The sequence below is a fragment of the Cloeon dipterum genome, chromosome X (assembly GCF_949628265.1).
Source record: "Cloeon dipterum chromosome X, ieCloDipt1.1, whole genome shotgun sequence".
Classification (NCBI taxonomy): Eukaryota; Metazoa; Arthropoda; class Insecta; order Ephemeroptera; family Baetidae; genus Cloeon; species Cloeon dipterum.
In genome coordinates this window covers 22,368,047-22,393,881 of record NC_088790.1, presented here as the reverse complement: position 1 = coordinate 22,393,881, position 25,835 = coordinate 22,368,047, and the positions used below count along the sequence as shown (strand labels likewise).

Sequence of the window (25,835 nt, the reverse complement as noted above, 5' to 3'; positions counted from 1 at the left end):
AGTCCATGACCTAATGCAGATTTTCGGCACGCCTGATAAGAATAATTATTTTTAAAAATGAGATCTGCAATGAGCCGATGATAAGATTCAATGAGTTGGATGTCTCATCAAGGTAAATTTAATTTTTATCTCCAGTTTCATCATCCCGGCTATACACAAAAGGGAAAAAAATTATGCGTATTAACCCATGCGAAAACGTGTCAGTGCCACTTTTCGAGTGCCACTGACAGTCGTTGATGGATTCAACCCCCGGCAGACCCTCGGACAGCCGGCCGGAGCATCGTCCAAGGCTCCGCGACCGCGGCGTACAATCAGAGCAGGAGAGGGGTTCTGACGTCAATGGGAGATGACAGCAAGGGCGAGAGCCGCAGAGCCGCCGCTCAGCCAGTCAGTCCGCCTTCGACCTCCGCCTAACGCGAAGCTAGTCGCTGCTTACTTAGTGCAAAGACCGAAATTCCTGCTGCAATGGCGATGGCCGGCGAAGCCCTGCAGATGCACCAGCAGTTCCATAACGGCGGAGTTGACAGGTTTCACGGCACCGTCCGCACCGCCGAGCAGGAGCAGAGCAAGCAGTGCTTCCTCAACAACAACAACAACTCGGTCGACTACGTCTTCCGAGTGAACAGCCTGAGGAACAACAACCTCAACTTCGACCGCCAGCAGACAATCCGCATCAGGGTCAGCTCCATCGACGAGCCAGACGACCTGGAGCAACCCGACGCCACCCTGGCTGCTAACACTAACGTGAGTTTGGCCAATTTTCTCGTTGCCATTGACGCACTGAGCATGATTGATAATTTAATATTTAAATTTCAAATTCATGCTGGTATAAATCACAATGAATGGCAGCTACGTGACCCGAGTCACGCTATAATCAACAAGAGGAAGGAAGCACTTGAACCGCATTTAACTTTTACCTGCGCATTCCTTTTTACTCGTGACGCCGCTTGTGTGCTTGCTATTTTTCCATTTCAAACGTCCGTCAAAATTATGAGGCAACTCCCCATCGAATTAATTTACTGATACAAAGGCGTAAGGCGGTTCAACGTTATGAAAGCACTGTCGTCATTTGAAATGATTCAATCAGCTGAAGGATGAAATAACATGGGGGCTTAAAAGCTAATGCAATGATTTAAAATTTTAAAAATGACACGAGGTAGATAAGATCAAATTTACGAAATGGCTCTGCCCTGCACGGATTAGAAAGCTAACAGTGAAATTTTGAGAGGAACAAAAATAAAAATAAAATCATGCTACTCTCAAAATTCCGCTAAGCCATCCTGAGAGTTAATCCGCGCAGAAAGGAGCCATTTCGTTAGTTTAATTTCGTAAAATTACCTGCGTGTGTATTATTTTATTAAAAAACTACGACGTTTTTAACCGTATCCAACAATTAATTTTTCCCTCAGGGTGAAGAGAGACTGAGCAAGGAGGAGCAGCTGAGCCGCGGCGTGCAGAATCTGCAGCTGGAACCTTCCTCGCAGCAGCAGTTGCCGCGAGTGGTCCTGTGCAGCTCAGCGCCGTGCGAGCCATCGGCTTGCGTTTCGCGGTCGCGGAGCCCAAGTCCGCTGTTGGAGGTGCCCGTCGAGAGGGTGGACATCTCGCGCGAGATCCGCCGGCCACCCCTGTAGGCCATGAGCAAGCGGAGGAAGTCGCTGCAGCCGCAGCCGAGCAGCCGGCGCACCTCGCTCGTTACCACGGCCGCCGTCATGTCCGAACTCGAGGAGGCGACCGCCGCCAACCGTAAGCAGCTGCGCGACGCGCTCTACGCCGGCATTTTCCACAAGTACAGAAAGACTATCTTGGTGGTCGGCTCGTTCATGAGGATGCTGCGCAAAGGGGACAGACACTACGACGCCATCAAGTAACACACTATTACACCTTAAAGCTCTAATAATTATATAATTTTAAAAACAATTTGACTGTCAGACAGGAAGATTAAGATTTGTTTTAGTTCTGTTGGTGGTTTGAAGTTTTTATTTTCAGTTGATCGGCAGGAAATTGAATTATAGGAGCAATTGGCTCAAAGACACAAAAAATTGCAATAAGTTTTAACTTTATTTTGTCAAAAATAAATATATTTCTTGAGTACAAATAGGATCCACTACATCGTCACCTGAGCCATGCGAATTTCATTCAAAACCAATTAGCCTCGCTTATGAGAAAACCACTTATGTAATTTTTACATCAATTGAAAGAGAATAAAAAAAATAAAATGGCAGGTATTTAATCACACGGATCATTAAAAGTAAAAAATAAAATATAAAAATTGTTTGTTAAACAAAAAAGATTTGTCGGAAAATACGTTATATATGGATTTTTGATGCCGTAATAAAGGCAAACATGATACAGAAATGGAATTTTCGTACTCTCAAAGTAAGATAACATCAAAATTAGGCCCCTTACTGATCCAATTTAAGCATTTTATGAACTAAAGGTTTCGCTATTTTTGGGCATAGATCTGCCTTATCAGGTAAGCTTCGTAGCGATCTGAGGTAAAATGTCCAATTCCAGTTTGTTACGTTACAGCAAAGCAAAAGGAATATTTCAAAGAATTTTTAATGTTCATAAACTTGTTCAATATTCAGATTTATATTAATTATGCACATAAAAACGGCACAGATAGTTAAAACCCAATATTTTGAAGCTCTTTCTTAAGCTTTCCTTTGATGTAAAATTTTCCCTGATAAATAAATAATAAAATAATCAGCTTGCCTGTCTCAGTTGCCACTTGTGGCCGTGATTACACTTTTTCGCACTCCTGCTCACGGACAGACAGAGCAAAGGTCAGCGTGACGGTGGATTGATTGCTCTTTTAAATTCAAACTCAATTGAAAGCTCTTCCTGTAATCTTAGTATTTCGCAAGCATTGTAATAATTTTATCTCATTATCTTAATGAACCACAAATGTATCAAATTTCCCATGATTGTGGACTGAGTCGCTTTTTAGTGTTAAGATAAGGCGGGAAGCGAGTGTTCGCCCTTGGCGGCGACGGCAATTGTTCAGTCATTGTCAGACCAATTTAATACACGAGCACCACCAGAGGACAATGCAAAAAGGTAATTGTCTATTGCACCGAGTCACATGTATGTATTTTTTCTATGGAATCGCGTACTGCATTATTGTTAATCGTGCTGTTTTTACCTTGAAATAAATTTTACTCCAAGTTATTACGTTGAACCGCAACTTTTTCATTTCCCCGCACACACAACAGCGTCTTTGTACTCACGTCGTATCTGGGTCGCTGATGACAGCCAAGTCGTCCTCTCTCAAAAGCCCCCTTGGCAAGAATCCTAGCACGTTGGCAGCATGCTCTTGCAGCATTTTTAGCCGCTCCTCCTCAATTATAGCCAATCTGGAATCAGAGAATGAGTCACAATCGGAATTATTCCTCTTCTCCTTGACTCACTTGAGCTTGTGCTCTTCCTCTTCTTGTCTGTATAGCTCGTCTAGCCGCCGCTTGGCCTCTTCCCTCTCTTTCCGCCGCTCCTCCAGTAGCTGCTCCACGGCCCTTCTGTGTTCCGCCTGCTTCGCCCGCCTTTTGGCCGCGCTAAGCTGCTCTAGCTTTTGTTGCTCGGCCAGTCGTTCCATCATCTGCCATTTTATTAATAAATAGAACACACCCTGTGGTTTGTTTACATCAACGAACCTCTTGTCTGAAATGCGCCTCTCGCTTCTTTTCCTCTTCCAGCCGGCGCAGCTTCTCCTTGGCCTCCTCGAGCCAGATGGCACGCATCTTGAGCCGCTGCTTGATCCGCCGCTCGAATTCCAGTCTGGCAGCTCTCTCAGCCTGCTGCCTGGCCTCCTCGGCTGCCAGCTCTTGCAGCAACTCCTCCCGCTCGACCTTCAGCCTTTCTTCTTCCGCCAGCTTTTCAGCCAGCTTTTCAACTATCTTGTGCTTCTCGGATTTCTTCTTCTTGGCAGCCAAAGCCCTCAGCCGGATTGTTTCTTCTTGCTCCGTTAAATAGTTTTCAATCCTCCTAAAAGGGCGTTAGTCACCACACTGATTTAATTTGTTTCTGGGAATTCCATACTTTTGCTCCATCTCAAACTTCATCTTCTGCACCTCCTTCCACGCCTCCTGCTCCAGCTTGAAAGACTCTATGTCCTCTTTAAATGCCTGCATTTTTACCATCCTTTCAATACTCTCCCTAAATAAAATCCAGCATTATGAGCTCACGTCAAACGTTCTAATTAATAAACCTTTCAATCTCCTGTTGGAACTGCAACATTAACTCGTCCAAGATTTTCTTCTCAATCAGGATAAGCTCCAAGGCCTTTTCTCTGAGCTCCTCCCTTTCCTCAATCTGTTTCTGAAGCTCAGCGTAGTGGTCCCTTTGAACTTTTGCTTTCTGCTGCACCAACTTCTTTTCCTCCTCGTCATAATTGGCCCAAATTTGTTGCTGCTCTTTGTGAGCTTTGGCATCTTTCACCTAAATTGCAGAAGATTAATTGATTTCTTAAAATCTAATTTTAGAAAGGACCTTCTCTTTCAGTCTTTGTGCTTCCCTCTCTGCTCGCTGGGCAACCAGTTCTTTGGTAATGTAAGCAGCCTCAAGTTGGGCCTTCAGCTGTCGCAACTCAACACTTTGCTCTCGAATTTGCAAACGGAGTTTAAATTCCTTCAGTTTTTCCCGTTCCACCTGCTCTTTTTCAATTGCCAGCTGCATTTCTTGCTGCCTTCGTGTCTTTTCCAGCTCTTCCATAGCTTTTATCTTGAAACATTAATTTTGATTAATCAAAATAAAACAAACAACAGTTGAAAAATGAATTTTACCTGCCGTTCTTTTATTTTCCTCTCCTCCTCAAGTCTTTCAAACTCTTCAAGTCTTTTCAACCTCATGAAATCCCCTCTTTTTTCAATTTCAATTTGTGACTTGGTTTGGCAATCTTCTCTCTGGTTAAATGAATGACTGCGGATTTGCTGATCCCGTTGCCAACGCCTGTAAGCCTTTTAAAAGGATGAACGATAGTATTAATTTTGTGCTAAATGATAAATGATGACAATTTGGCACACGACCAATTTAAGTTTCCTCTAACATTTTGGTGTACTAACCAAAAATTGGCAAAATGCCGCAAAAAAATAAAATGATGATGACCATAAATATAGCAGATACATAATTAAATAATTAAAACTCCTCATCAATCTAAATAAAAACCTCTAACACTTAGATTTTTGCTTTTAAATTGCAAAATTACAAGTCGTTTGCAAAAGAGTGCGACACAAAATATATGTAATTATATTTGTTTAACAGGTTAAACAGGAAAAAAATTCACAATAATTATATTAATACCATGTTTTTAAAATAGCTCCATAAAATAAGTGAGCGTAGACTCTTAGGAGAATTACTCTCGGCACTGCTGTGATCAAAGGGTCGAGTCAAAAAGTAGGCAGTACTGATCCGAAGGCCACAAAAACATCGAAAACGTCCAAACAAAGTTTTTGAAGCCAAGGAGACACGAGACGCAGTGGCACCTGGCACGGTATCTCTGACGTATCTGTGTTCCCGCCAGCCAACCACGTGATCGACCAAACAAAACCAGCTGTTGCAGATAAACAAACCAAAGTCAAAAGTCAAAGCAGCAGGCTGAGGCTGACAATGAGCTGGGCTGAGCAGGCAGCAGGCGATTTTTGACACAGGCTAACAATAGCTGCGGAAAAAAACCGATTCCAGCCAAATTTTGATCACCACCTCTGCAATTTCTAAATGAAAACAACTTATTTTGATGAAGAGAAATATTTTTAATTTGAAGTGATATTATATTTCAGTTAACTAGAGAAGAGATTATAAAAACACAAACTTCATGAAATGTGTACCAGCAGAAAAGCTGTAATTACCGTAAAAATCCTGTGATTCAAAAATTGTTTTTGGTCGTATGTAAAGGTTTGTTTCATTTCTCTTCTTATCTAATTTGTTTTTAATAATATTTCAAAATCATTGTAGAAAATTATTCCGTCTTTGATATATTTTTAAGAGAGCGGAGCAATCATGGACGATTTGCCGATGGAAAAGCGAATGGAGGCCCTTCCTCAAATTACGCAGCGCAAGTTGCTGAGCATTTTCGACAGCATTCCAGACGTGAAAGACTTGCTGATCGACCCAGCCATTATGAAACCCCTGCAAAGGTTCACCGGAATCAAAGCCCTAAGGTTGGCAATTCTCTTGAGACTCGCAGATATTTAATTTTTTGGTATTCAGGGCTCACGGAATCGAAAAAATATATCGGTTGGAGGAGGGCCACGTGCCAGTGACTAACATGAAGCGCGTCTTCCTACTATGCAGCGAATACCCAAAGGTGCGGCAGGTGCTGCAGCAGATCCAGGCTGAGCTGCAGCAGCAGGAGGGCAAGCCGTTGTCACCACACCTGATCCTGGTGCCAGGCTCGATGAGTCACTTTGCTGTTGAGAAACTGGTCGAGGAGGAAGCGCTTTGCGGTCTTGTCACCATCCACACGCTAAATTTTGAGCTGATGAAACTGGACCAAGGTCTGTGGTCCCTTGAGATGCCTTCAGCATTCAGAAACCTCAACGTCCAAGGGGACATCACGCTCCTCAAGCCAATTGCCAAGGCGTTGTGGTCCCTCCAACTCGTTCTTGGTACAATACCGATTTTTCATGTTGTTTTTAGGTTTTTAATAGTTCATTAAAATAGGTCGTCCAAAGTTGCTCTGGGCGCAGGGTGGGATGGCCACCAAAGTGGTGCAGTTGATGGAGCGCTTTCCATGGCCTAAAGACACCATCAAGTCCAAAGAAGGCACTCTTGGGAGCTTGTCGATTGTTTGCCGTGATATTGACTGGCCCTCCGTCTTCCTCACACCTGTCACATACACAGCTCTAGTAGATCAGGTTAGAAAGCCATCTCAAACCCCTCTTAAATGCCAATTTTCTGCTTTTTGGTTTTTGCAACTTGTGTCATGTTTTCAGGTAATTGGGTCTAACTGTGGCAACGTCAAATTCCAAAGCGAAGCCGGAGCGAGTTCAGCACCAGACGGCATTTATCTCAACAGCAATACGGACCAAGTGTACTGCCATATAAAGAACCTGCACTTCAGTAGCGTCTTTCCCTATCTCAGCATCAAGACAAAGGAGCTGCAAATGGATGCGGCGAAAATCACCAAGGCATCCAGCCCGTCTGAGATGAAGGCGTTTGTCAAGGAGAGACTGACGCAATCTGCAGAGCTGAAGAAGTCACTTGCGCAGCACATTGCCACCTGTGAATATGTCGTTGAACAAGTAAGCAACCTGATACCTGGTATTCATGGATAGAGATTTTAAAGAGTTGTTCGATCACAAAGATAACCAGTTTTCATGTAGCGCCAATTTCGACGAATGTAAGACTGTTAATTATTTAATCTAGCGTATATCACATTTTCTAGGAGGTTGCGAATATTGGGGGGGGAGTTGCTAAAATTTTACACGTCTGTCCAGTTAAAGCCAAATCAACCAATGCAACGTTACAAATAAAATAATTTGAGTCAAAAATTAAATTTAAAAATAAAATAGATCCTGCTCCTACTCCTAGTCTAAATTTAAATTCAAAATTCCAGATTGGTTCAAGTTACGAGTCGATCCAGATCGCGGAGACGATGGCCTTGTCAGGTCGGAAAGGAGTGATTTCCCAGGTGGAGGACCTCTTCGGTCAGGGGCTGCTGACGCTGAGTCAGTGCATGCGCCTCCTTGGGCTGCTCTCCGTGTGCGGTCTCTCGGAAGACTTTGACGCCGTTCTGACCCAGTTTCTGCTGAGCCACGGCCACAAGCATTTGTGCACCGTGCATTCCTTGGGCCTGATGGGCCTGCACGTGGAGGAGGAGGCGTCCACCTCCATCGTGGGCAGGGTGGCGCAGGTGGTCAAGAGACGTACCTCCACCATTCAGGTCTAATTTACTGGCTGTTCAAAAAAACATTTCGTTTGAATGCCAATTGCAGGAAATCGACAAGAAGTTCAAGGTGCTCTTCCCAGACGGGAAAGAGGTGCCTGACAAAGCTCTGCCTGCACTGCACATGAGCTATGTTTTCAGCAGCTCTTACACCCCAGTTGTGGGCAGAATAATGGAATGGATGATCAAAGGGGAGCCTGTTGCTCAGGTTAGAATTAATTTAGCCCTATCAAATAACCAGCTTATTTCTGATCCATTTGAATGCTGAATTTCCTTGTCACAAGAACATTATTTATTAATATTGCTTTGTTATTTAGCTGGAAGACGCACTGAAAGTTTTGCCTGGGCCAACGATGTGGCGAGGAAGTAGAGGGGAGTATTTACCCAGACCCCAACTCCCTGTTGTGCCAAAAACCCACATCGTCTTTTTCATTGGTGGCGTCACCTACGCAGAGGTGTCCGCTCTGCAAATTTTGGAGGCGCTAACCGGCACGAAAATTGTGATAGCAACAACTTCTATAATTAGCAAAAATACCTTGGTTGAAGCTTGTTCAAAGTACTGAAAATAAAATTCTGATATTCTATCAATAACAAACTTTTACTCATGTGCTTCCACAAGGATAATAATAGGCAGACATTCACTCAAATTAATAATATAGAAGAAATCGAGACAAAGTTAGCCAAAGACACAAATGAGGCCATTCAAGCATAGTAGTTGAGGTTGGCCTTCTTTTTCGCTTGCACTTCCATGATTGCGTCCATGAAATCTTCGTGAGTCACGCTGGTCGCACCACGTCTCAGAGCAATCATACCCTACAAACACATTTGAATTAAAATGTTCCAGTTGACAGTGGATAATAAACACTTACAGCCTCAACACAAACAGCCTTGCATTGAGCGCCGTTGAAATCGTCAGTTGACCTGGACAACTCCTCAAAGTTGACGTCCTGGCTCACGTTCATCTTCCTCGAGTGGATCTGCATGATTCTAGCTCTGGCCTCTTCGTTTGGATGAGGAAACTCGATTTTCCTGTCGAGACGGCCAGACCTGAGCAACGCAGGATCAAGAATGTCGACTCTGTTGGTGGCGGCAATGACCTGAAAAGGACACAGATTATTACAGATTGACAGTACATAATTTCAGCCCCTAAACCACAGAATTTTAAATACGGAAAGGCAGAAACTTGAATTAACTTTGTTCAAATTTCTCAGAGGCAAATTAAACATCAATTAAAAAGTCAAGTGATAGAGATTTAACTATGGTAGGTTCAAAACGTCTATCAGGATTCGCAAATATTTACCAACATGGTATTATTTACTGTTTCAGCTTGTCATTTTATGTCTTTATTCACGTTATTTTGCATTATTCAACTTAGGACTGTACTTTTTTGATAATGAACAATAAACATTAATAAATTTGCCAAGTAAAAAAATTAATGTTACCTTGATGTCAGTGGTGGAGCTGAAGCCGTCCAGTTGGTTGAGCAGTTCCAACATGGTCCTTTGCACCTCACGATCTCCCGCCTTCTCTGAGTCGAATCTCTTGGTGCCGATGGCGTCCAACTCATCAATAAAAATGATCGCCGGCGCCTTTTCCTTGGCCAAAGCGAATGCGTCTCGCACCAACTTGGCGCCATCGCCGATGAACATTTGAACCAGCTGCGGGCCGGCCAGTTTGAGGAAAGTGGACTTTGTCTGTGCCGCACACGCCCTGGCCAGAAGGGTTTTACCTTAGGCAAACAGAAAAAATATAAGTTTCAATCAAGTCACGACTTTCGAAGGGGCTTACCTGTGCCAGGTGGGCCGTACAGCAACACGCCCTTGGGGGGTTGGATGCCCAAGTTCTCAAAACGCTCCTTGTGTGTCATGGGAAGAACCACAGCCTCAATGAGCTGGTGGTAGGAAGTTTATTAGATTTAAACTAATTTTTTATTCCTTTGTACAAACCTCTTGGATTTGTTTGTCCAGGCCACCGATGTCCGAATACTGCTCTGTTGGTCTCTCGTCCACCTCCATGGCTTTCACCCTGGCGTCGTACTCAGCTGGAAGGGTCTCCAAGATAAGATACGAGTCCTTGTTGACGCCGACTAAATCGCCAGGTTTCAGCTTCTCAGCGTCGACAAGTCCAATCACAGGAAGGAAATAAGTCTGAAACGAAACATTTTTAAATAAATAATTTCCAAAATTTTGTTAGAAATTTACTTGTCTCGTTGATGTTTTAATAACAGCACACTTTCCTTTCCTCTGAGCATCAAGATCAACGACAGATCCATCCTCCTCCCCCATGTCTTGTGGGTCAACATCCAACAACTGAATAACACGAATTTTCATAAAACTGATTTTTAAAATAACAGTTGAGCACTTACCTCGATTACATTAGAAACCAAGTACGGCAGGGTTTTGTTAACCTTAATTTTCTCGGCGTTGTCTTTGATTTTGTCATTCTGCGCCTGCAACTCGTGCGTGATCCGCATCACTTCGCTCTTCATGATTTTAATCTCATTGTCGAGCAGCCTGGTGCGCCCAATTATTTCATCTGTAGGCATCCTGAGGACCTCTTCGCCCAACGACTCCTTCAAAAAGTCAAAACTTGTTTGTTTACGTGCCGGCAAAAATGCATGTCATTGCAGACCATCAGCAAACATTTATTTTTAAAAATAATATCCGCGGAAATTCAGAGAAAATTTTCACTGGATATTATTGATATATAACTAATGAAGGATTATAAATTGTAAAATTAGCGAAGAATCAATAAATTAAGTAAAAATTACCTCCGAATCGTCCCACATCGCACCATCCTCTAGTTTAGGGGCCGCCATGTTTCACTGTTGTACACACGTTACACTACCACTACACAAGCAGCAAGCGATAACTTTATTGTTTACTGGTGACAGCACGGATGGCGCTGCAAATAAGCACCGAACAGTGACGTCAGAGGCTGCAAGTTCGGCTAACTTTATTTTTGAAACATTTTTCAAATTTTCAAAAAAAAAAAACTACTGCTACACATATATTTGAAATCATTAGTTGAAAAATACAAACAGTTAAAGCATAGCTCTATTTAATAATCATGTAGATAGTACACATAATAAATTATTCATAAAAAATGCGTCTCCCTTGGAATTTTGTTAAGTTGGCAGCAATTCACAACAGATGTTTGAATGTGAATGAGGAGGGGATAGGGGATCAGAATCAAAACATCAACATCAAAATATTGTTCTCATCTTTTGCTAAGAGTTTTGCCTGCTTTTATTGTAGTAGATACATACGTTGATTCATTCATCTGAATAGAAATCAAACAAAAAAAGCGTCTTTACCTCGTGAGTGTGTTTGATCCGTTCAATATGAACTGTTTGCGACCCCCAATGGTGGTACTTTCAAGATTGTCAAGAACGATGGATTTACAAGGTATTTTTATTACATACGTGTTACATAATAGATGCTCGCAATAACATTAATTCTCTGGATCAATTTAACGAAATACTTATTAATTTTAACTTGATCTAATATAATTGTTACACATTTTTGTAGCAGCTGGTTCCTTGACAGTGCTCATTAGAAAGGAATCATCAAGCAGTAAAAAAGGCTCGTTTTTTCCACCTCCTCGACCAATGGGGCCTAATCCTAAGAAACAGGAAGAAATGGCCAAGAAACTTAGGGCTAAAACACCTATTGGTAATATTTTGCTTTCATAAAATTTAAAACTATTTTAAAAGTGAACTTCTAGGACGACTAGATGAGCCAGAGGAAGGAGCCAAGCATCCACACCAGGAAAAAGACCCACTGCCTCCTTTCCCCAACGACACGAACCCCAAAACCGGCGAGGTTGGAGGACCAAGAGGCCCTGAGCCAACGAGATTTGGGGACTGGGAAAGAAAGGGGAGAGTTTCAGACTTCTAGGTGTGTACATTTTATAGTCAACTTCTATGTTAGAAATAAATGCAATATTTTATTCCGGCTAAAGCGAGACATTTGCATCAAAACACACAAACTATAAATAGAACCGTAATAAGCATGCAGACAACAGCAAACAAATTGACCAGAATTCGGTTGTTTGGCCTTACATTGAAATGCACAAGCAGTAATGAGATATTATGTAACTGAAACAGTTTAGAAATTCTCAAAGTGATGTTCAATGACTGGTCCGGCGGCTGCTTGGGCGTTGGCTTCCGCAGCACCAATGTTGACCGCGTTTGTCAGCGAAGGCGGGCCGCAGCTAAAAACTCCGATCTTCTTCGCCTATATAAATCATATTAGATCATTTTATCAACAAAAGCAACACAGTTAGTTACGTTGGCATGGTATTCGTTCAGGGCCAAGAACATTTTGCGGAAGTTCGGCCTTCCAAAGTGCGTTTTTGCTTTCAGTCCGGTGAACAATGACCTGCCGCTCGCTCTTTGGAAGTGACGCTCACAGATGTACTGTGGGAATTGATTATCAGAGTAAGAAACTCAAATTTAATTTTTTAATTACCAAGAGCATGGTTCGCATGTCGAATTTCTCGTGGAACTGCGTGACAAAAATGTGGACTGACACGATCAGTTTAGAATCAACACTTTCCAACTCGCGAATGATGTCCACAAGCCACTCAAAGTGCTTCTGGGTTTTAGTCACCCAGAAGAAATAAACCTAAGTGTTGTTAAATGTAAATTTTTATTATTTGAATTGAGTTTGGGATCTCACCTTCTTGCACTTGAAGCCAGAAACCTTTGTCTTGATGTTGGCATTGTAAACTATGTCCTTCAATATGGACGCGAAAGGGGTGACCCCAATACCGCCGCCGACCAAAACGGCAACGTCAAACGTGTACCAATCCTGGTGACTCTCACCGTATGGCCCATCGATATACACCTGAATTCAATAAATTAATTCAAGTAAGTGATATTTTTATAGAAGACAAGAGGTTTCAGTCAGCCACGAGTCACGTGGTCAGCCGCCATGAGCTTTGCTCTCCTCTCCAGTCACCAGACAAAAAGCAGGAAAATTAAACAGTGGCGGTGAAAATATTGCCCTCCATGCACTCTCAAACTTCATCTCTAAAAATTTCTTTGGTGCACCAGCCGCTAATAATTATGGGAGGTGCCTTCTTTGTGACTCGTCAAGGCATTTAATCATTAAATTAAAAATTCGTGATATTAATCACACTTTAAATACAAATCTTTCCCCTATTTAACATCCATTCTTGTCACTTTTTATTTGCGTTTTCCATTACAACCCTCTAAAAATTAAACCAGTTTTCAAAGTTAGGCAACCGGCCGGTCTCACGCGTTGCGCGGGTTGCGGATAGTTTAATTTTGTACCTTGGGAAGGGCGGAGGAAGTGCCCAGTGTTTCGGCCATGCGTCTCAAATTCCAGGTCCACGGGCCCACCGCCCTGATGTGCAGCGAGAGGTGTTCCTCACTGGGTGCGGACGACAGGGTGAACGGGTGGTACTCGGAGGAATTGAATTCCGGCAATGCGATGCGAACCCACTGACCGGATTTGTAGTTGAAATTCGACGGCTTGACGATTCTCAGCATCGTCACCTCTGAAAAATTTGTTTCGGTATTTTTTTTAAATATTATATAATTATCGTGCTTACCTGAAGGAAGAATTTGCACTTGGACGATGGGGATTTCGACCTTTTTGCGGCTCATTGTGACCAGGTTGTCCAGAATGAATAAAACGCACGGGCCCAGGAAGAAGTAGTAGAAGAATGGTTCCTTATGAGAAAAAGAATCTGTGTAGGATGTAATTGGGAATTTTAAAATCCAACCTGGACCAATCTGCCGGCGCCGTGGAGGATGCAGAGGGCGTAGAAAATCGGGTACAGATTGTGTGTGTTCCAAAACCAATTGTGCAAGTTCGTGCGCGAGTACGGCGTGGCGAAAATGTAAATCAGAGCGGTGATGATCGTTAGCAATATCCCCGTCACTCCGGTTATGGTTTGCCAACACCAATAGTGGAACTTTGGAATTTCGTGCGTCCTGAAATTGATTTCAAATAATCCGCGATCGTATAAAAAATAATATAATTACGCATGGAAAAAGTTTCTGAACAGGCAAGTCAAATCGTTTGATGTCTGCGTGGCGATGTGGTAGAAGTTGATCGCGTGGCCAATGGCGTGCATTACTGCAAATTTAATATACGTACGCTTACAAAATATCAAATCAACATGATATATTTACTAGTGAAGGCAAGCGCCCACATAGCGATGTATTTGTGCATTTGAATGGCCGAGTCGAACGGGATGAAGCGGCTGAGCCAGGTTTCTCGCAGGAAAGTGATCGTGTTTCTGCACATTGTGACCAACAGGGTCGAGTATGTGAACATCATCGCGGAGGCTGCTCCGCGCGTCACCGTCACGCCGTAGCCCGCGATTTGACGCAGTCCTCCGTGTTCCCGCTCAACCGAGTAATCTAAATTAAGTAGATTTTATTAAGAAAGGTTTAGAAATTCTATCTAGCGTGCTGACAGTAGGCTCGTTCGGCGAAAATGCAAATCAGCACCAGGGTGTACAGGGTTGCCCAGAAAATGTGCATTTGACAGTTCTCGGCTGACTTCTTCAACAGGGTAAACGTTCGCTTGATCCACGGTGCTTTCTCGTCCACATCGTCAGACTGCTTTCTCGGAATCGCGTGTTCGTCCTTGATGATCTGAGGAGATTCTTTCCGCGCATTCGCGTTTTTAATTTCGGCAGCCAGCTGGCGAGGATCGCTGTGAACAGAAACAATGTTATGCGTTGCATTTTTCTGAATTTGTACAACATTACCCGTAAATGCTCATAATTGATTCCCGCCGTGTTCTGGAATATCCTTCTTCCTGTGCATGGTCCTCGGCGTTCACGTTCACATTTAGCGTGCTGATCCTGCTCCCCTGCGTGGTCATGAACCTCTGGAAGTCCTTCTTTGTGTAAATTTTCTGAAAGAATATTTCAATCTTAGCTCAATATTTCCAATATTGAACGTGGATGTACTTTGTTTTCCAATCCTGACGCCTTGACCATGGCAATCACAGCAGATTCCAAGCTCTCCGCCACTTCGACTTTAGCAATGTCCAAAAGAGATCTAGATATTCCACAGGTTTTAGCTACTATCTTAATTGAAATCAAAACTTATCACTTTAGCATATTGATAAATTCTTCTTTGGACAGTTCGCCGTTCTGATCTATGTCGTACATGTCAAAGAGCAGATCACTTTTGTCCTCGATAGAGCCTAAAACGCACAAACTTGTAACCTATATAAACTATTGTTTCAATTAAATTTGAATACCTTTTTTGAAAATCACGAATAACTCGAAAAACTCGCGGAAGGAAACGAACCCATTTTTATCTTTATCCATCAAGTTGAACATCTGCAAAATATTTTCATTGACGTCTAAAATGCAATATTATAACCTTTCTTAAAGTTACCTTGGATATAAACTCGGATTCTGATGTCATTGTTAAATACTCAGCAAACTCGTTGAGGGTGATTTCCAAGTTCATTGCAGAGGCTTCGATTTTTGCGCCAGGCGATTGTTTGAAGAACCCTGGCTCTTGAGATTTTTTCTCCAACTAAAATATTCGTTAGCCATATCATTCTAGGATGGTGTCCTCAAATACCTGGTACAAAATGCTTTTGAAAAATGACTCCAAGCTCTTTTTCCTTTTGTCTCTTGTCACAGTTTCAGTTTGCATCATTTTGATGGGTGTCAACAACGTTTCTGACGAAGATCCCAAACTCTCGATAAATTTGTCCAATTCGGCTAAGAATTGATAACAGTCGAAAAGCTTCTCAAACTTGACAACCTAATTTCAACCAAGTCAATGTGTCAAATAAACTTCTATTGTAAAAATGTCTCACCAGGTCGTACAAGTTTTTGGCCCGAATCATGACGTGCAAGTTGTCCGAAAATTTGTGAACCGTTATCTTGGTTTGGGAACACACGGGAATTTTGTGCAAAAGACTGCCAACGGTTGGGCAGCAGACTTGAATCTCCTTGGCATCCATATTTAGGACCAAAATTCGTTCTTCGTAGCCGATTTTTTTGCTGACCCATTCATGAGCTGCAAAAGTTGAATTTCCGGTTAACCTTTCTTTCATATTTTGATTTAGAAAATTTTACTTGTAAAAAACCTGTATTTGTTTAGGTTTTTCACATTTTTGTCTAGTTTTCTTTGCTTGGGTGAATTGGACGTTCTGTTTTTTATATGGATTTTCAGGAACATTACTCCAACCATTCCTGAAAAAGAACAAAAATTTATTTATTGTGTTATATTATGGTGGATATTTAAACAGACCTACGATAACCGCTGCTAACCCTGCAAAAGTGGCGATGTACGAACCCTCGCTGTTTGAGAAATAGTCGTACGTTTCTGGAGCAGAGCATTTTTCAACTAAGTTGTCAGTGAGAGGTGGTAAATGCCGACATGCTCCGGTACTCGTTCCTGTGCATTGTCCGTTTTCGAATTCATTGTTGGTCCGACAATTAGCAGGGAGCTCTGCGTCCGTCGGCGCGAGAAACGGATTTTGTTGCATGTCTTCGTCTTTCATGTGCGTCACGCTCATTAGGATATCCCTAAGCCTGATTTTCTTAATTCGTTCGATTTCATCTGCGGTGAAAAGCCTAAATTTCGCTACATAAATTCCCGTTTTACCCCGAAGCATGGTTAGCATACTTATTGTACTTGTTCTCGAACCAAAACCTGTCTCCGTTTCTGATCCGCGTGAATTGGTCTTTGATGACTGCAGAGAAAAGCTCTCCAGGCGTGTCTGTCGTTTCCAGAATTCCGCCAATCCACACGTCGATGCGGTTGAGCCATTCAGACCCTGTGTCGCCTTCTTTGGTGTACAACCTCTTCAATTCTTGTTTTATCGTCTGCAAATGAAAAAAATTTAGTTGTATTATGTCTCATATTGAAATACAAACCTCATTAACCCTGGTGAAGTTATTTTCGCTGGTGTATCTGTGCAAACCGTAGGCTTCCCTGGCGGTGTTGAAGTCCGGAATGCCGTGGTCGCGGCCTCTTTGGATGTTGACTGCCATTAAATCGCGACGAGAAAATTCGAGAGGTCCAAAAACCCGGCCTGAAAGTTTCAATGAAGGGATTTGTTTTCATTTTCAATGAGAGCGCATTTTTGATTTGGTAACAATTTGTAATTTTTTCTTGCTACACCGTTAGTTTGAGATCAGATGAAAATTTGCCATTATTCGTGGTACTAACAATGAGATCAAAATCTAGGTAAATTCAGATAGATGAACAAACTTGCAATTTTTAACAGATTATGAAAAAAATTTCCACTTTCCAATATCCCGGGGAAACTGACCCATATATATCAGTATAAAACGAAAAAAAACTTATGTTATGGACATTTTTAGCTTACGAAAAAGTAAAACTTCTATAAGCCGTTTTATTTCTGCTTGCAATTTTCCCTTCTCTATTGGAAAATTTCGGAAAAATCTCCAACTTTTGCAAAATATGATAATCGCCCATTGTTCGATTAGTCTCACTGAGGATATTCACAAACTGTAAAGTTTATTGCATTTTGCGACCACTTTTCACGATATTATGGCATTTTTCAATTTGCTAAAACTTTAAAATTTACATCACGAAGGCGTGGATCGAGCGAAACTTAAATATCGTAGTTGAACTATTTCCTTGTCAAATTATCGTCCTTTACCATTACCAAACACCATTAAATAGTAGCGAGAAAACACCAAAATTTTTGTGGTGCGTAGGCCCAATTTTTACCCCTAAGGTCCTCGACGATTGCGTGGTCCTCAGCTTCCGAAAGTTGACTGGCCATTCCCATGAGGAGTCGGTCAATGTCGCCCTCTTTGCGAATGGTACTAGAAACGTTCAATAGCATTGGCTCCTAAAGTGAAAAAATTATTAATAAATCCTGCTATTAGTTCAATTCTATGGGGTACCTGAGGTCTCCAGAAGAATTGGCAGGTGCGCACGACTCTTTGCTCTACGATGACTTTGCAGCCGCTCTCGGCGTAGTCGCGCATGTAAACGCCAGGAACGACAAGTGTGTGACCGAACCGCATCGCCGACGTTTGGAAAAAATGATCGATTTGCGGGTCCACTGAGGGATCGTACCCTGAAAGCGCCAATAATTATTATTTTAATGTCACAACCACGGTGATAAGAGCAGAAAATAACATTACTTGTGTAATTGTCGAGTTGTTGGCCGAGCCAGGATGGCAGCCACTCGTACATGACGATACTTTGATGTGTCGCTATCAACCATTTGCGGGCCTCATTGAAAATCTTTTCGTCGGACCAATTTCCGTGATTCTTCTTGAGAACCTTGGCCAAAACGTTGTGCCAGCGGAACCATACGATGCCAAAGGTCAAGAGGAAAGGGTTTTCATTGCCGCGGGGATTTCCCAGTTCTAAATTAAAAATTAAATTCGATTTTTAAATTACTAGGAAATAAATTTTACTGAAAAATCTATTGACGTTCGCCGTCTCGTGCTGCTTGACCCATCTCCCGTGAAATGCTGGCGGCGGCGGGTTGGCCATGGGCAGACGTTGTTTGTTGTACGCAGGGTAGAGTCCTTCGTCTCCTGCCGAGGCCAGGAGACCGTCTTTCTCGAGGGTGCCGTCCTCCCTGACGCGCAACTGGTCGGCCCAAGCCTTTGTCACGCCGTACGTCAGACCGCCGTCGATGTAGGGCGTTATCTCGTTCAACTGCGTTTAGACGATAAGTAGCGGTAGCGGAAGCGTACATTTAGAATTTAAAAGCTTATTTATATTGGTTGTTGGTTTGGCCGTCTTTATTTAGTTTTTCTTTAGCTTAAAAATATTTTTAACTTTTTAAAAAAGGAAAAGGGTTCTGCCTTAACCAAATTTTTAATTTTATCCAGACAAGCTAATTTTGATTAGTTTTTAACTTGCCTGCTGGCGGGGGTTGTTGGGCGAGAATCCGGTTCGCATGTCAAATCTGGACCGCAAAAATGGCATTTCCGTGTGGTGCGGGCTGTGCTCTCGGTACTCGTGCCCTTCTGGAATCGGGATGTTGAAGTATTCCGGCGGACAACCTGGCCGCTGTACGTCCAAAATTTCCTCCACCATTTGCTGGCCTAATTATTACGGTTAAAATGCTGCAAACCCCTCATTACTTTAGAATATACCAAAGAAAACCAAAAGGGCAGTTTTTCCAGTCCTGGATTTTGAGCCGATCGGTCCCGTCAGCAATTGCATGCTCAGGTTGAAAGGGTTGGGGCGACCACTCACGGGCTTGTAAACACTGTCCTCGTAGAATGCAGGGGTCCGACGGAGCAAAGGGGTGTCTATGGGAAATAATTTGTATAATTTAAACAAAAGGCAACCACAAATAATGGCAACACTATTCCTTTGACAAATTGTCATCTTTTATCAAACGCAATCGCGGATGGTAGTGAAAAACACCATTATTTTCAAAATTAAAGATGCGCTCTCCTTGTAACTGTAGATTTTTTTCTTACCAGCAGCTCCGAGCTCAGGGTGTGCCAAGTTGTTGTACCAGCCATCATATCCTGGGTATTCGGCGTGTTGGGGTTCAGGGGCTGCGCTGCAGCTACTGCCCGAATCGTCCCAGCAGCCGGTAAGAAGCCATTCTGCCAGTCCGGTCTTCAAGCTAGGATCCCTGTCCTTGATCCACCGGCCATTGGGAGGTTTTTCCCTCGGATCTTATTTTAACAAGTCTTAAGAGTGAAATTTTGGTAGCTTTTAGAATTAATTGTTACCTGGTGGGGGTGCCACGACTGGTGCTTGCGGTGTGGGTACCTGGGCATCGCAGTAATTGATGGCGATCAGGAAAAGCAGGGGAACGAGGCTGATTTTCGTCAGCCACCCCATTTTCCAACAACGCCTAAACAAAAGTGTTTGCCTGGTTACTGTGTTGTGATTATTAATTTTACTAAAACTGCTTGTTTTCCTGGATTTGAGGTTTGTGAGCCAAAGCAGGAAGCGGTCGCGGCTTTGGGCTGCTAGCAAAATTCCACTTCTTTCTAACCACTTACAAACATTGCTTAAATAGAATTTTCCCTATTTATAAAAATTATTAAGGGAAAAACCTCCGCTTAAAGTGAAATTTCCTTGAAAATAAAATACTTATGGGTTCAACCGCAAAACACATGCTTCGTTTTTATCTCAATTTCTTGCACATGTTGCAGTTGATAAACTGATTGACTGATTGTGCGGCTCTGTTGTGAACAAATAAAATTACCTAGAAACTTAGGTGAATTTTCTGGAGAGTAAAATTATTGGCATTTTTCTTCGCTGCAAGAGAAGGGCAAACTAATTTTGGTGTACCTAGATAAAATAACCAATAAAATTGGAAGCTCACTATAATATTTACCTGAAACGAGAGTAAATGTCCAACTTAACAGTTAAAAATACAAATTCTCAAAAATCTCCCCGTTCTTTTTAATTTTTAGGCAACGCATAGCAAGGGAAACTAACTTAATTAAACCATCTCATTTTTTGTACCCTGCGCATAATATTCTGGATGGTCGGAAAATGGAAATAAATAGTAAAATATGCAGTTTTAAAATTTTATTTTCAATCAAAATTTTCAATTTAACATGCTCTTAAATGAAAATATTTATTCGCATACAACAACAAGTTTCTTCTTTTATTCCAATAAGTTTCGGCTTCACAGTAGAGCCCTATTTTATGGAAAAACAAAACTGGCTGCAATACCAGCCAACAATACGGAGTAATTATTTAGTTTACGAATTTCTTGATTTTACCAAATACTAAACTGATCAGTGGTGCACACAAAGAAGTATAAAGTATTATTTTTAATATACACATTTTCATGATTGATTTTGTTGGTAGGATGCGTTCTCATTTTGGGTGTCAAAGTTGATTTCGAGCTGGTTAGAATAATCAGGCTCTTCCATTTCGTCGTACTCAACAGTCACTCTGGGCACAGGGACAGGTCGGCGGATGCGGCCGAGTGCTGTTTCGGCGGCCTTTTGCACCCTCCTGATCGTTGTTTTCCTTTTCTTAAGTTGCACCACCTGCGCAGAACGAATTTTTTTAGTGACATTCCTTCCAAAATAGCAAATAAAATATTACCGTTTCTGGCAGGAGTGAGTGGGACTGCTGTTGCCCGCCTTTGGAAACTCCCTCTCCACCATCTTTAGGTTTCTCAACGTCTGAAATCGGTGCAATATTTAATGAATTCGCAATTTTTAATTATTTAAATCTTTACTCTGATGAACTTCCACGGTGTCAGTCAGAGGGTCTATTCCGAAGAAAATGGCAGTCGGCTCAGGATAAATTTGGTCAATTACCCAAATCACTGTTCCCAAAATCAGGCAAAAGAAGCCTAAAATTTAAGATATATTTATTTAATAGCAAATTCTACGTATTTTCCGAACTCACCGTTGATTGCAACCAGGTAGAAGTCAGAGCCGAGTTTGGTCGTGAGCGTTGCATTTTCAAAGGGAATAACCAGTGGATTAGGATTGCGAATCGAGACCCACAGAATGCATGCGAAGATTTGGAAGAAGCCGGTGAGCACCAGAAAGCCGGAGCCGTAGCGCACAGACGAGTGCAGCAAGATCACGGACAACAGCCAGCAAGGGAACGCCGTCCTGAAAGTTGCGTGTTAGATAGAAAATATTTTTTGCCTCTGATCAACTGAACTCACCACATAGCGATGTGTGCGTACCAGCCAGCAGTCCTGTAAAATCTGCCGAACCTGTAGCCCTCACCATCCAGGGTCAAATAGTCGGCCACCCACAGTATCGGCAAGGGGAGACCCGTGCGCTGGCCCTGGCGGAACGTCCGCTGCAGCCGTCCAGCTGTTTGAAATTTTTAAATTTATTTTTAAGTTTCAAAATTTTGGGCCTCACCGTAAGGACCAAATCCGAAGCGTCCTTGGTCCCAGGTCCAGCTGAACTCCTCGTTGTAGTTCACGATTTCGTGTTTTAATTCGGGTGGCTTTTGATCTCCTGAAAAATATAAATTTGTATTTCGTGTATTTAATTTTTGATTTATTTTACCTTCGGCTTTGAGCGTGATGTTGACACCCCTAAGACCGAAGTGCACGGCAATCTCAGCATTGTGCAATTCGACTGCGGATCCTGCTTTGTAGGCCATGTTCGAGCGAATGCTCCCAACCTCCCATCGGTAGCCAAAATTCAAGGCTGAAATGTATTTTTTTGAATTTTTACTCGTGTAAATAATTTAATTAAAAAAGCACTAACTCGTTAGTATTCCTCCTACGACCAGACAAATGGCAATCCTGACACTTACATTGAATCTCTAATTAAAACAAAATTAGTTCCCATTTTCAAAATTATTTAATAGTCGCCAAACCCGATTTCCATTAGCGGCCGCGACGATGATGATGAAGGAGATGGCGAGAATGACAAAGGCGCAGATGAAGCCGGCTTCGAGAACGTCGACTTCGGCGGGAGTCTTGTTTTCGCCGTAAATCGTCGGGAAGCCTTCGCTCCTGAAAGCGTCAAAGAAGCCCGATTTGCTTACGTGGTGCGGCCCCATGATTGACTGGCGCAGGGTGTGTTCACTTAATACACAAACCTTCCGGAGACGGATGTGGTGGTTTTACTTTTAATGAAAAGTTTAATAAATATGTTAGGCTAGCTTGCGCTTGCGTCTTTTATATATCAGTCAGATAAAAATATTTAATATTTCCCTTTTCAACTAAAATTCATATCGCCTGAAAAAAACTCTTGGAATTCACGTTAATAATTATTGGGTCTTTTTATCAGAAAATTTTTAAACTTAGACTAGGAGTTTTTTTGCAAATCTTTGCGCTACGGTTATAAAAAAAGATATTACATAATCTATACCACATACACTTGTTATGAAAATATTTTTTGTTTATCTAAAACTACTTATTCACAGGATCGTCTCTTCGTTAAACTTTTGTTTAGAGATAAAAAAAAGGCACGCAGGTCCGGACTGGCGTGAAAAATTCAACCGGGGCACCGCTGAATTTAGCAGCAGACCCTTTTTGTTGGTGGTGGTAGCCTCTGCGGTTCATTTTGCCCTCGTCCCACCGGAGCTTTGCCCGGTGCGCTTGATGGCTAATCCGGCAATGGCATTGCATTAATTTACGGGTTAGAACTGGACAAAATGTTTTGGGAAAACTAAAAAATCCCATCTATGTGGATCAGAGAAATTTTATTTTTTCAAAGCGCTCGGTAAATTTTTGAACCGCTCAGATCGCCTCATTTTATGCATCTTTTTCTCACAAGCATTAAATACGTTAAAAATAACTGTTTTTCTACTATAGCCCAATTTATTTGAAATTTGTTCATGACTAATCAATCTCAATTTATAGTTAGCACAGAAATTAAAACAAATTAACTGAAGCATATAAATTAATTTGATGATCTCCGCATTAATATATTAGCTATACTTTATTCAGATAAATTAATTAAAAAACAGGAAAAATCTACTATTGCAAATCATAGCTGCCCTAAATAATTTTTTTGAACCTCTCTGCTCAGCACATCCCGTGGGCTATGAGCTAACCGGGTTCCAATAACACCGCTGAGCGAATAACATGGAACAAGTGGCCCCAGTGGCCGCCGAGGAGCTTGGACCCAATGTGGCCATTTTTCGCCTCCCGCACTGAGGTCTTTTTATTGAAACTCGCCAGACATTTATTTGTCCCCAAAGCCGCTGGAAAGGTGCGAAAACGAAAACCAACAAGTGGAGAGTCTAACAACAAGCGGCAGCCCGTTGAGTTATTTGAGCATTTCGAGTCACTAAACCAACCACATTTTGCCATCTCTGATCTGACATAGGCCAGCCAGTATTAGATCACCGAACAGCTCGAATTATCTCCCACTGCCTTGACACTCCTGAGAATGCTTTTTAACAATGCGAATCAATGGGCTGGTTGATTTAGGTAATAATTTTATCTCGCACTTTCAATCCTTCAACAACTACTAGATGTGATAATTACAGTTCACACACTTTCGCAGATAAGACAAAGAAGAGAGTGAGTCAATTGTGCGGTAGGTCAGCGTGCCATGAAACTGAAATTTCCAAACCGCCGTACCACAAGGGGTCATCTGAAAGCCACGTCTCTTATCACTTTCCAAATGTGTGATCAGGCCGAAGCAGACGCGGATATGTGATCTCTCCGCCTGGTGATAACTTTGAGTTCAACTTGACCTCCCATGGAAAGTCGAAAAAGAAGTGCTGAGAGATGTTATCGTTCACGTGATAGTGCCAAGGGTAATCAACCGGTTCAGTGAAATGAGAGGCTCGGCATAATTTCTTTCCTCATATTTTTTTTATTAATTTTTTCTTTATATACACAAATGTGGGTGATCTGGAGTGAACAGTGTAATAAATAAAATGTGCTGTGAGGTGTGTCTGTCTGTGAGTGTGACTTGTCGTCCGTGCAGGACGAAACTTTTAACAACCATTTCCCTGGGATGAGGCAAAAATGGTTCCAACGCTTATTGGAATGGCGATCAAGCGTTTCTTAACAAGAAACAAACAAATTTCGACAAACATCTGTTGGAATTAAACAATCGTTTAACCCAAAGATAGCTTTTTTACAAATATATAATATATAAATAGCATATTCATTTACACAATTATCATCTACTTGCAAAATTCCCCGGGTTTCTTTTTTTTTCAATAATATATCAATAAAATAATGATCACAGACGCCTTTAAGAAAACTACTTGCAACAGTGGCGTACCCTTGTAGAGTAAAGGAACACAAAGGATATCTTTATTTATATGCATGATGCAACCCCCAAAGAAACGACAAAGGACACAAAATAGACTGGCGGAGCTTCTCGAAAGGAGGTGTGCAAAACGAACCCACTGAAGATTATTTCGGCCGCTCCCTTCCTTTTTGTACTTTTGCGCAGCGAGGTGCTCGTGGGTTGTGAGTGTTGGTTTGGCGTCTCCAATCTACCGGTTGAGCAGCGCCAAACTGGACTTGCGCCGCTGGATGGAGGCCGTGTCCTGGAGAATGGCCTGCGCGGCGAAAAAGCCGATCACGCCGAGCGCCGCCACCATGAAGTAGAGGCCAATGGGCAGATTGGCCGCTGTATAGACGCCAACGAGGCAGGCGGCCACCTCGCCGATAACAAGCAGCAGCGCCGAGGCCACGGCTGCGCCCAGCACCGACTTGGCCACAGTCGAGTGCAGCCCGCGGAGCAGCAGCAAAACCAGCGTGGGCAGGTTCGAGCCGCTGTCCGACGATTCTTTCAGCTGCAGCGGCGCCAGGGCGGCCGAGATCACGGCCATGGCGGCTGCCTTGCGCTGCCGCAGCTTGCTTGTGGCCGTTGGCATCGGGTGCACCACGCTGGCTGCTACTTCTTTTTGTTTCTTCTCCGTCAGCTTGCTCTCAGAGTTCGCCGCATAAATCACTGCAATCACAAGACAACAAGAATTTAATAAAGAATAAATCATAGTAGCTCTCATTTGCTTCTACTGTGTTTAAAGCGGTTCAAAACTTAATGTGACGAGTTACACACCTAAACATTTACTGTCAATCGTAGGAATATTAAAAGCGATTAGTAATTTTACATTTAATTTGTTTTTGAGTTAGTCAATTTCCTAACCGAATTTAACGCCTTCGGCGTCTTTTATTATGACAGGGAAATTTAGAATGCTATGATTCAGTTTGAGGTGAATTTATTAAATTCATGTGAACTGGCGCGAGGCGAACCAAGTTCAGTGGTCAAAACTGTACGATTAGACAATTTTACCGATTTGCATAAGTTCAAAGAAAAAAACAACCACATGTTCAAATTTATTTAAAAACACAAATTACCGAAAATAATTCCAAAATATTCTGAAATCTGAAAATATTTTTAAAAAGTATTTTGTTAATATATTTCCCACGGTAAAAAATAGCAATCTCTTGATTAATATCGTCAAATAGAGCCAATCGCTCAAAATTGACCCTAAAATTCATTTTTTCCTTAAAGATTTTACTTTAAATCTTCAACGCTCACTCAAAGCGTAAAAATAAAAAAATCCTATGAG

At 42.2% G+C, this 25,835-nt stretch overlaps 7 protein-coding genes across 10 annotated transcripts; 3 read left to right on the top strand and 4 right to left on the bottom strand.

The window, feature by feature from the left end:
• Positions 1-369: 369 nt before the first annotated feature.
• On the top strand, positions 370-1,782 carry LOC135945879 (uncharacterized). Its single transcript, XM_065493809.1, has 2 exons — positions 370-744; positions 1,410-1,782. Exons 1-2 carry the CDS (start codon positions 466-468, stop codon positions 1,629-1,631), a joined length of 501 nt encoding a protein of 166 aa, XP_065349881.1. The 5' UTR covers positions 370-465; the 3' UTR covers positions 1,632-1,782.
• Positions 1,783-2,375: 593 nt separating this feature from the next.
• On the bottom strand, positions 2,376-4,987 carry LOC135945878 (meiosis-specific nuclear structural protein 1-like). The gene is made up of 7 exons (XM_065493808.1): positions 4,779-4,987; positions 4,486-4,716; positions 4,205-4,434; positions 4,036-4,152; positions 3,651-3,981; positions 3,411-3,595; positions 2,376-3,356 (listed from the first exon to the last, which is right to left on the bottom strand). The coding sequence occupies exons 1-7, from the start codon at positions 4,842-4,844 to the stop codon at positions 3,227-3,229; spliced, it is 1,290 nt and encodes a 429-aa protein (XP_065349880.1). The 5' UTR covers positions 4,845-4,987; the 3' UTR covers positions 2,376-3,226.
• Positions 4,988-5,615: 628 nt separating this feature from the next.
• Positions 5,616-8,442, top strand: Vps33B (vacuolar protein sorting 33B). Of its 2 annotated transcripts, XM_065493839.1 has the most exons (8): positions 5,616-5,886; positions 5,978-6,152; positions 6,202-6,599; positions 6,655-6,848; positions 6,927-7,235; positions 7,550-7,876; positions 7,929-8,087; positions 8,197-8,442. In XM_065493839.1, exons 2-8 carry the CDS (start codon positions 5,992-5,994, stop codon positions 8,440-8,442), a joined length of 1,794 nt encoding a protein of 597 aa, XP_065349911.1. In that variant the 5' UTR covers positions 5,616-5,886; positions 5,978-5,991. The 2 variants fall into 2 exon arrangements, with proteins under 2 accessions (XP_065349911.1, XP_065349913.1); XM_065493841.1 differs by lacking the exon at positions 5,616-5,886 and having other exon boundaries at positions 5,956-6,152.
• A 16-nt stretch (positions 8,443-8,458) lies between these two features.
• Positions 8,459-10,756, bottom strand: Rpt5 (26S proteasome regulatory subunit Rpt5). Its single transcript, XM_065493842.1, has 8 exons — positions 10,650-10,756; positions 10,245-10,451; positions 10,081-10,188; positions 9,826-10,026; positions 9,668-9,770; positions 9,322-9,608; positions 8,749-8,976; positions 8,459-8,692 (listed from the first exon to the last, which is right to left on the bottom strand). The coding sequence occupies exons 1-8, from the start codon at positions 10,695-10,697 to the stop codon at positions 8,582-8,584; spliced, it is 1,293 nt and encodes a 430-aa protein (XP_065349914.1). The 5' UTR covers positions 10,698-10,756; the 3' UTR covers positions 8,459-8,581.
• A 349-nt stretch (positions 10,757-11,105) lies between these two features.
• Positions 11,106-25,372, top strand: LOC135947229 (succinate dehydrogenase assembly factor 4, mitochondrial-like). 3 transcript variants are annotated; one of them, XM_065495922.1, is made up of 4 exons: positions 11,107-11,286; positions 11,410-11,553; positions 11,606-11,778; positions 23,804-25,372. In XM_065495922.1, the coding sequence occupies exons 1-3, from the start codon at positions 11,223-11,225 to the stop codon at positions 11,776-11,778; spliced, it is 381 nt and encodes a 126-aa protein (XP_065351994.1). In that variant the 5' UTR covers positions 11,107-11,222; the 3' UTR covers positions 23,804-25,372. The 3 variants fall into 3 exon arrangements, with proteins under 3 accessions (XP_065351995.1, XP_065351994.1, XP_065351993.1); XM_065495921.1 differs by lacking the exon at positions 23,804-25,372 and adding an exon at positions 19,322-19,460; XM_065495923.1 differs by lacking the exon at positions 23,804-25,372 and having other exon boundaries at positions 11,106-11,286; positions 11,413-11,553; positions 11,606-11,841.
• LOC135947225 (dual oxidase 2-like) lies at positions 11,801-19,711 on the bottom strand. The gene is made up of 29 exons (XM_065495916.1): positions 19,577-19,711; positions 19,316-19,519; positions 18,983-19,141; positions 18,747-18,931; positions 18,293-18,539; positions 18,014-18,241; positions 17,771-17,946; positions 17,592-17,715; positions 16,769-16,926; positions 16,518-16,717; positions 16,140-16,465; positions 15,965-16,081; positions 15,703-15,905; positions 15,462-15,647; positions 15,270-15,413; positions 15,130-15,211; positions 14,979-15,072; positions 14,834-14,924; positions 14,630-14,778; positions 14,333-14,574; positions 14,046-14,276; positions 13,896-13,989; positions 13,634-13,844; positions 13,460-13,580; positions 13,179-13,405; positions 12,562-12,729; positions 12,352-12,507; positions 12,171-12,299; positions 11,801-12,117 (listed from the first exon to the last, which is right to left on the bottom strand). Exons 1-29 carry the CDS (start codon positions 19,686-19,688, stop codon positions 11,989-11,991), a joined length of 4,893 nt encoding a protein of 1,630 aa, XP_065351988.1. The 5' UTR covers positions 19,689-19,711; the 3' UTR covers positions 11,801-11,988.
• Positions 20,373-22,388, bottom strand: LOC135947227 (dual oxidase maturation factor 1-like). Its single transcript, XM_065495918.1, has 9 exons — positions 22,164-22,388; positions 22,052-22,109; positions 21,848-21,991; positions 21,698-21,796; positions 21,493-21,646; positions 21,225-21,436; positions 21,052-21,168; positions 20,916-20,995; positions 20,373-20,857 (listed from the first exon to the last, which is right to left on the bottom strand). Exons 1-9 carry the CDS (start codon positions 22,347-22,349, stop codon positions 20,651-20,653), a joined length of 1,257 nt encoding a protein of 418 aa, XP_065351990.1. The 5' UTR covers positions 22,350-22,388; the 3' UTR covers positions 20,373-20,650.
• Positions 25,373-25,835: the final 463 nt, after the last annotated feature.

Coding starts and splice junctions, on each gene's coding strand:
- LOC135945879 (XM_065493809.1), top strand. CDS start 466: ATGGCGATGGCCGGCGAAGCCCTGCAGATGCACCAGCAGTTCCATAAC. Junction 745..1,409: donor CCCTGGCTGCTAACACTAAC/GTGAGTTTGGCC, acceptor TTTTTCCCTCAG/GGTGAAGAGAGACTGAGCAA.
- LOC135945878 (XM_065493808.1), bottom strand. CDS start 4,844: ATGAGGTTGAAAAGACTTGAAGAGTTTGAAAGACTTGAGGAGGAGAGG. Junction 4,717..4,778: donor GGAAAATAAAAGAACGGCAG/GTAAAATTCATT, acceptor TAATGTTTCAAG/ATAAAAGCTATGGAAGAGCT. Junction 4,435..4,485: donor CACAAAGACTGAAAGAGAAG/GTCCTTTCTAAA, acceptor TCTGCAATTTAG/GTGAAAGATGCCAAAGCTCA.
- Vps33B (XM_065493839.1), top strand. CDS start 5,992: ATGGACGATTTGCCGATGGAAAAGCGAATGGAGGCCCTTCCTCAAATT. Junction 6,600..6,654: donor GTCCCTCCAACTCGTTCTTG/GTACAATACCGA, acceptor TCATTAAAATAG/GTCGTCCAAAGTTGCTCTGG. Junction 7,236..7,549: donor GTGAATATGTCGTTGAACAA/GTAAGCAACCTG, acceptor TCAAAATTCCAG/ATTGGTTCAAGTTACGAGTC.
- Rpt5 (XM_065493842.1), bottom strand. CDS start 10,697: ATGGCGGCCCCTAAACTAGAGGATGGTGCGATGTGGGACGATTCGGAG. Junction 10,452..10,649: donor CGATGTGGGACGATTCGGAG/GTAATTTTTACT, acceptor GACTTTTTGAAG/GAGTCGTTGGGCGAAGAGGT. Junction 9,609..9,667: donor GTACGGCCCACCTGGCACAG/GTAAGCCCCTTC, acceptor TGTTTGCCTAAG/GTAAAACCCTTCTGGCCAGG.
- LOC135947229 (XM_065495922.1), top strand. CDS start 11,223: ATGAACTGTTTGCGACCCCCAATGGTGGTACTTTCAAGATTGTCAAGA. Junction 11,287..11,409: donor AAGAACGATGGATTTACAAG/GTATTTTTATTA, acceptor ACATTTTTGTAG/CAGCTGGTTCCTTGACAGTG. Junction 11,554..11,605: donor TAGGGCTAAAACACCTATTG/GTAATATTTTGC, acceptor GTGAACTTCTAG/GACGACTAGATGAGCCAGAG.
- LOC135947225 (XM_065495916.1), bottom strand. CDS start 19,688: ATGGGGTGGCTGACGAAAATCAGCCTCGTTCCCCTGCTTTTCCTGATC. Junction 14,277..14,332: donor TTTCGCCGAACGAGCCTACT/GTCAGCACGCTA, acceptor TACTTAATTTAG/ATTACTCGGTTGAGCGGGAA. Junction 13,581..13,633: donor GCGCCGGCAGATTGGTCCAG/GTTGGATTTTAA, acceptor TTTTCTCATAAG/GAACCATTCTTCTACTACTT.
- LOC135947227 (XM_065495918.1), bottom strand. CDS start 22,349: ATGGGGCCGCACCACGTAAGCAAATCGGGCTTCTTTGACGCTTTCAGG. Junction 21,797..21,847: donor CATCACGCTCAAAGCCGAAG/GTAAAATAAATC, acceptor TATATTTTTCAG/GAGATCAAAAGCCACCCGAA. Junction 21,169..21,224: donor CTACCTGGTTGCAATCAACG/GTGAGTTCGGAA, acceptor CTTAAATTTTAG/GCTTCTTTTGCCTGATTTTG.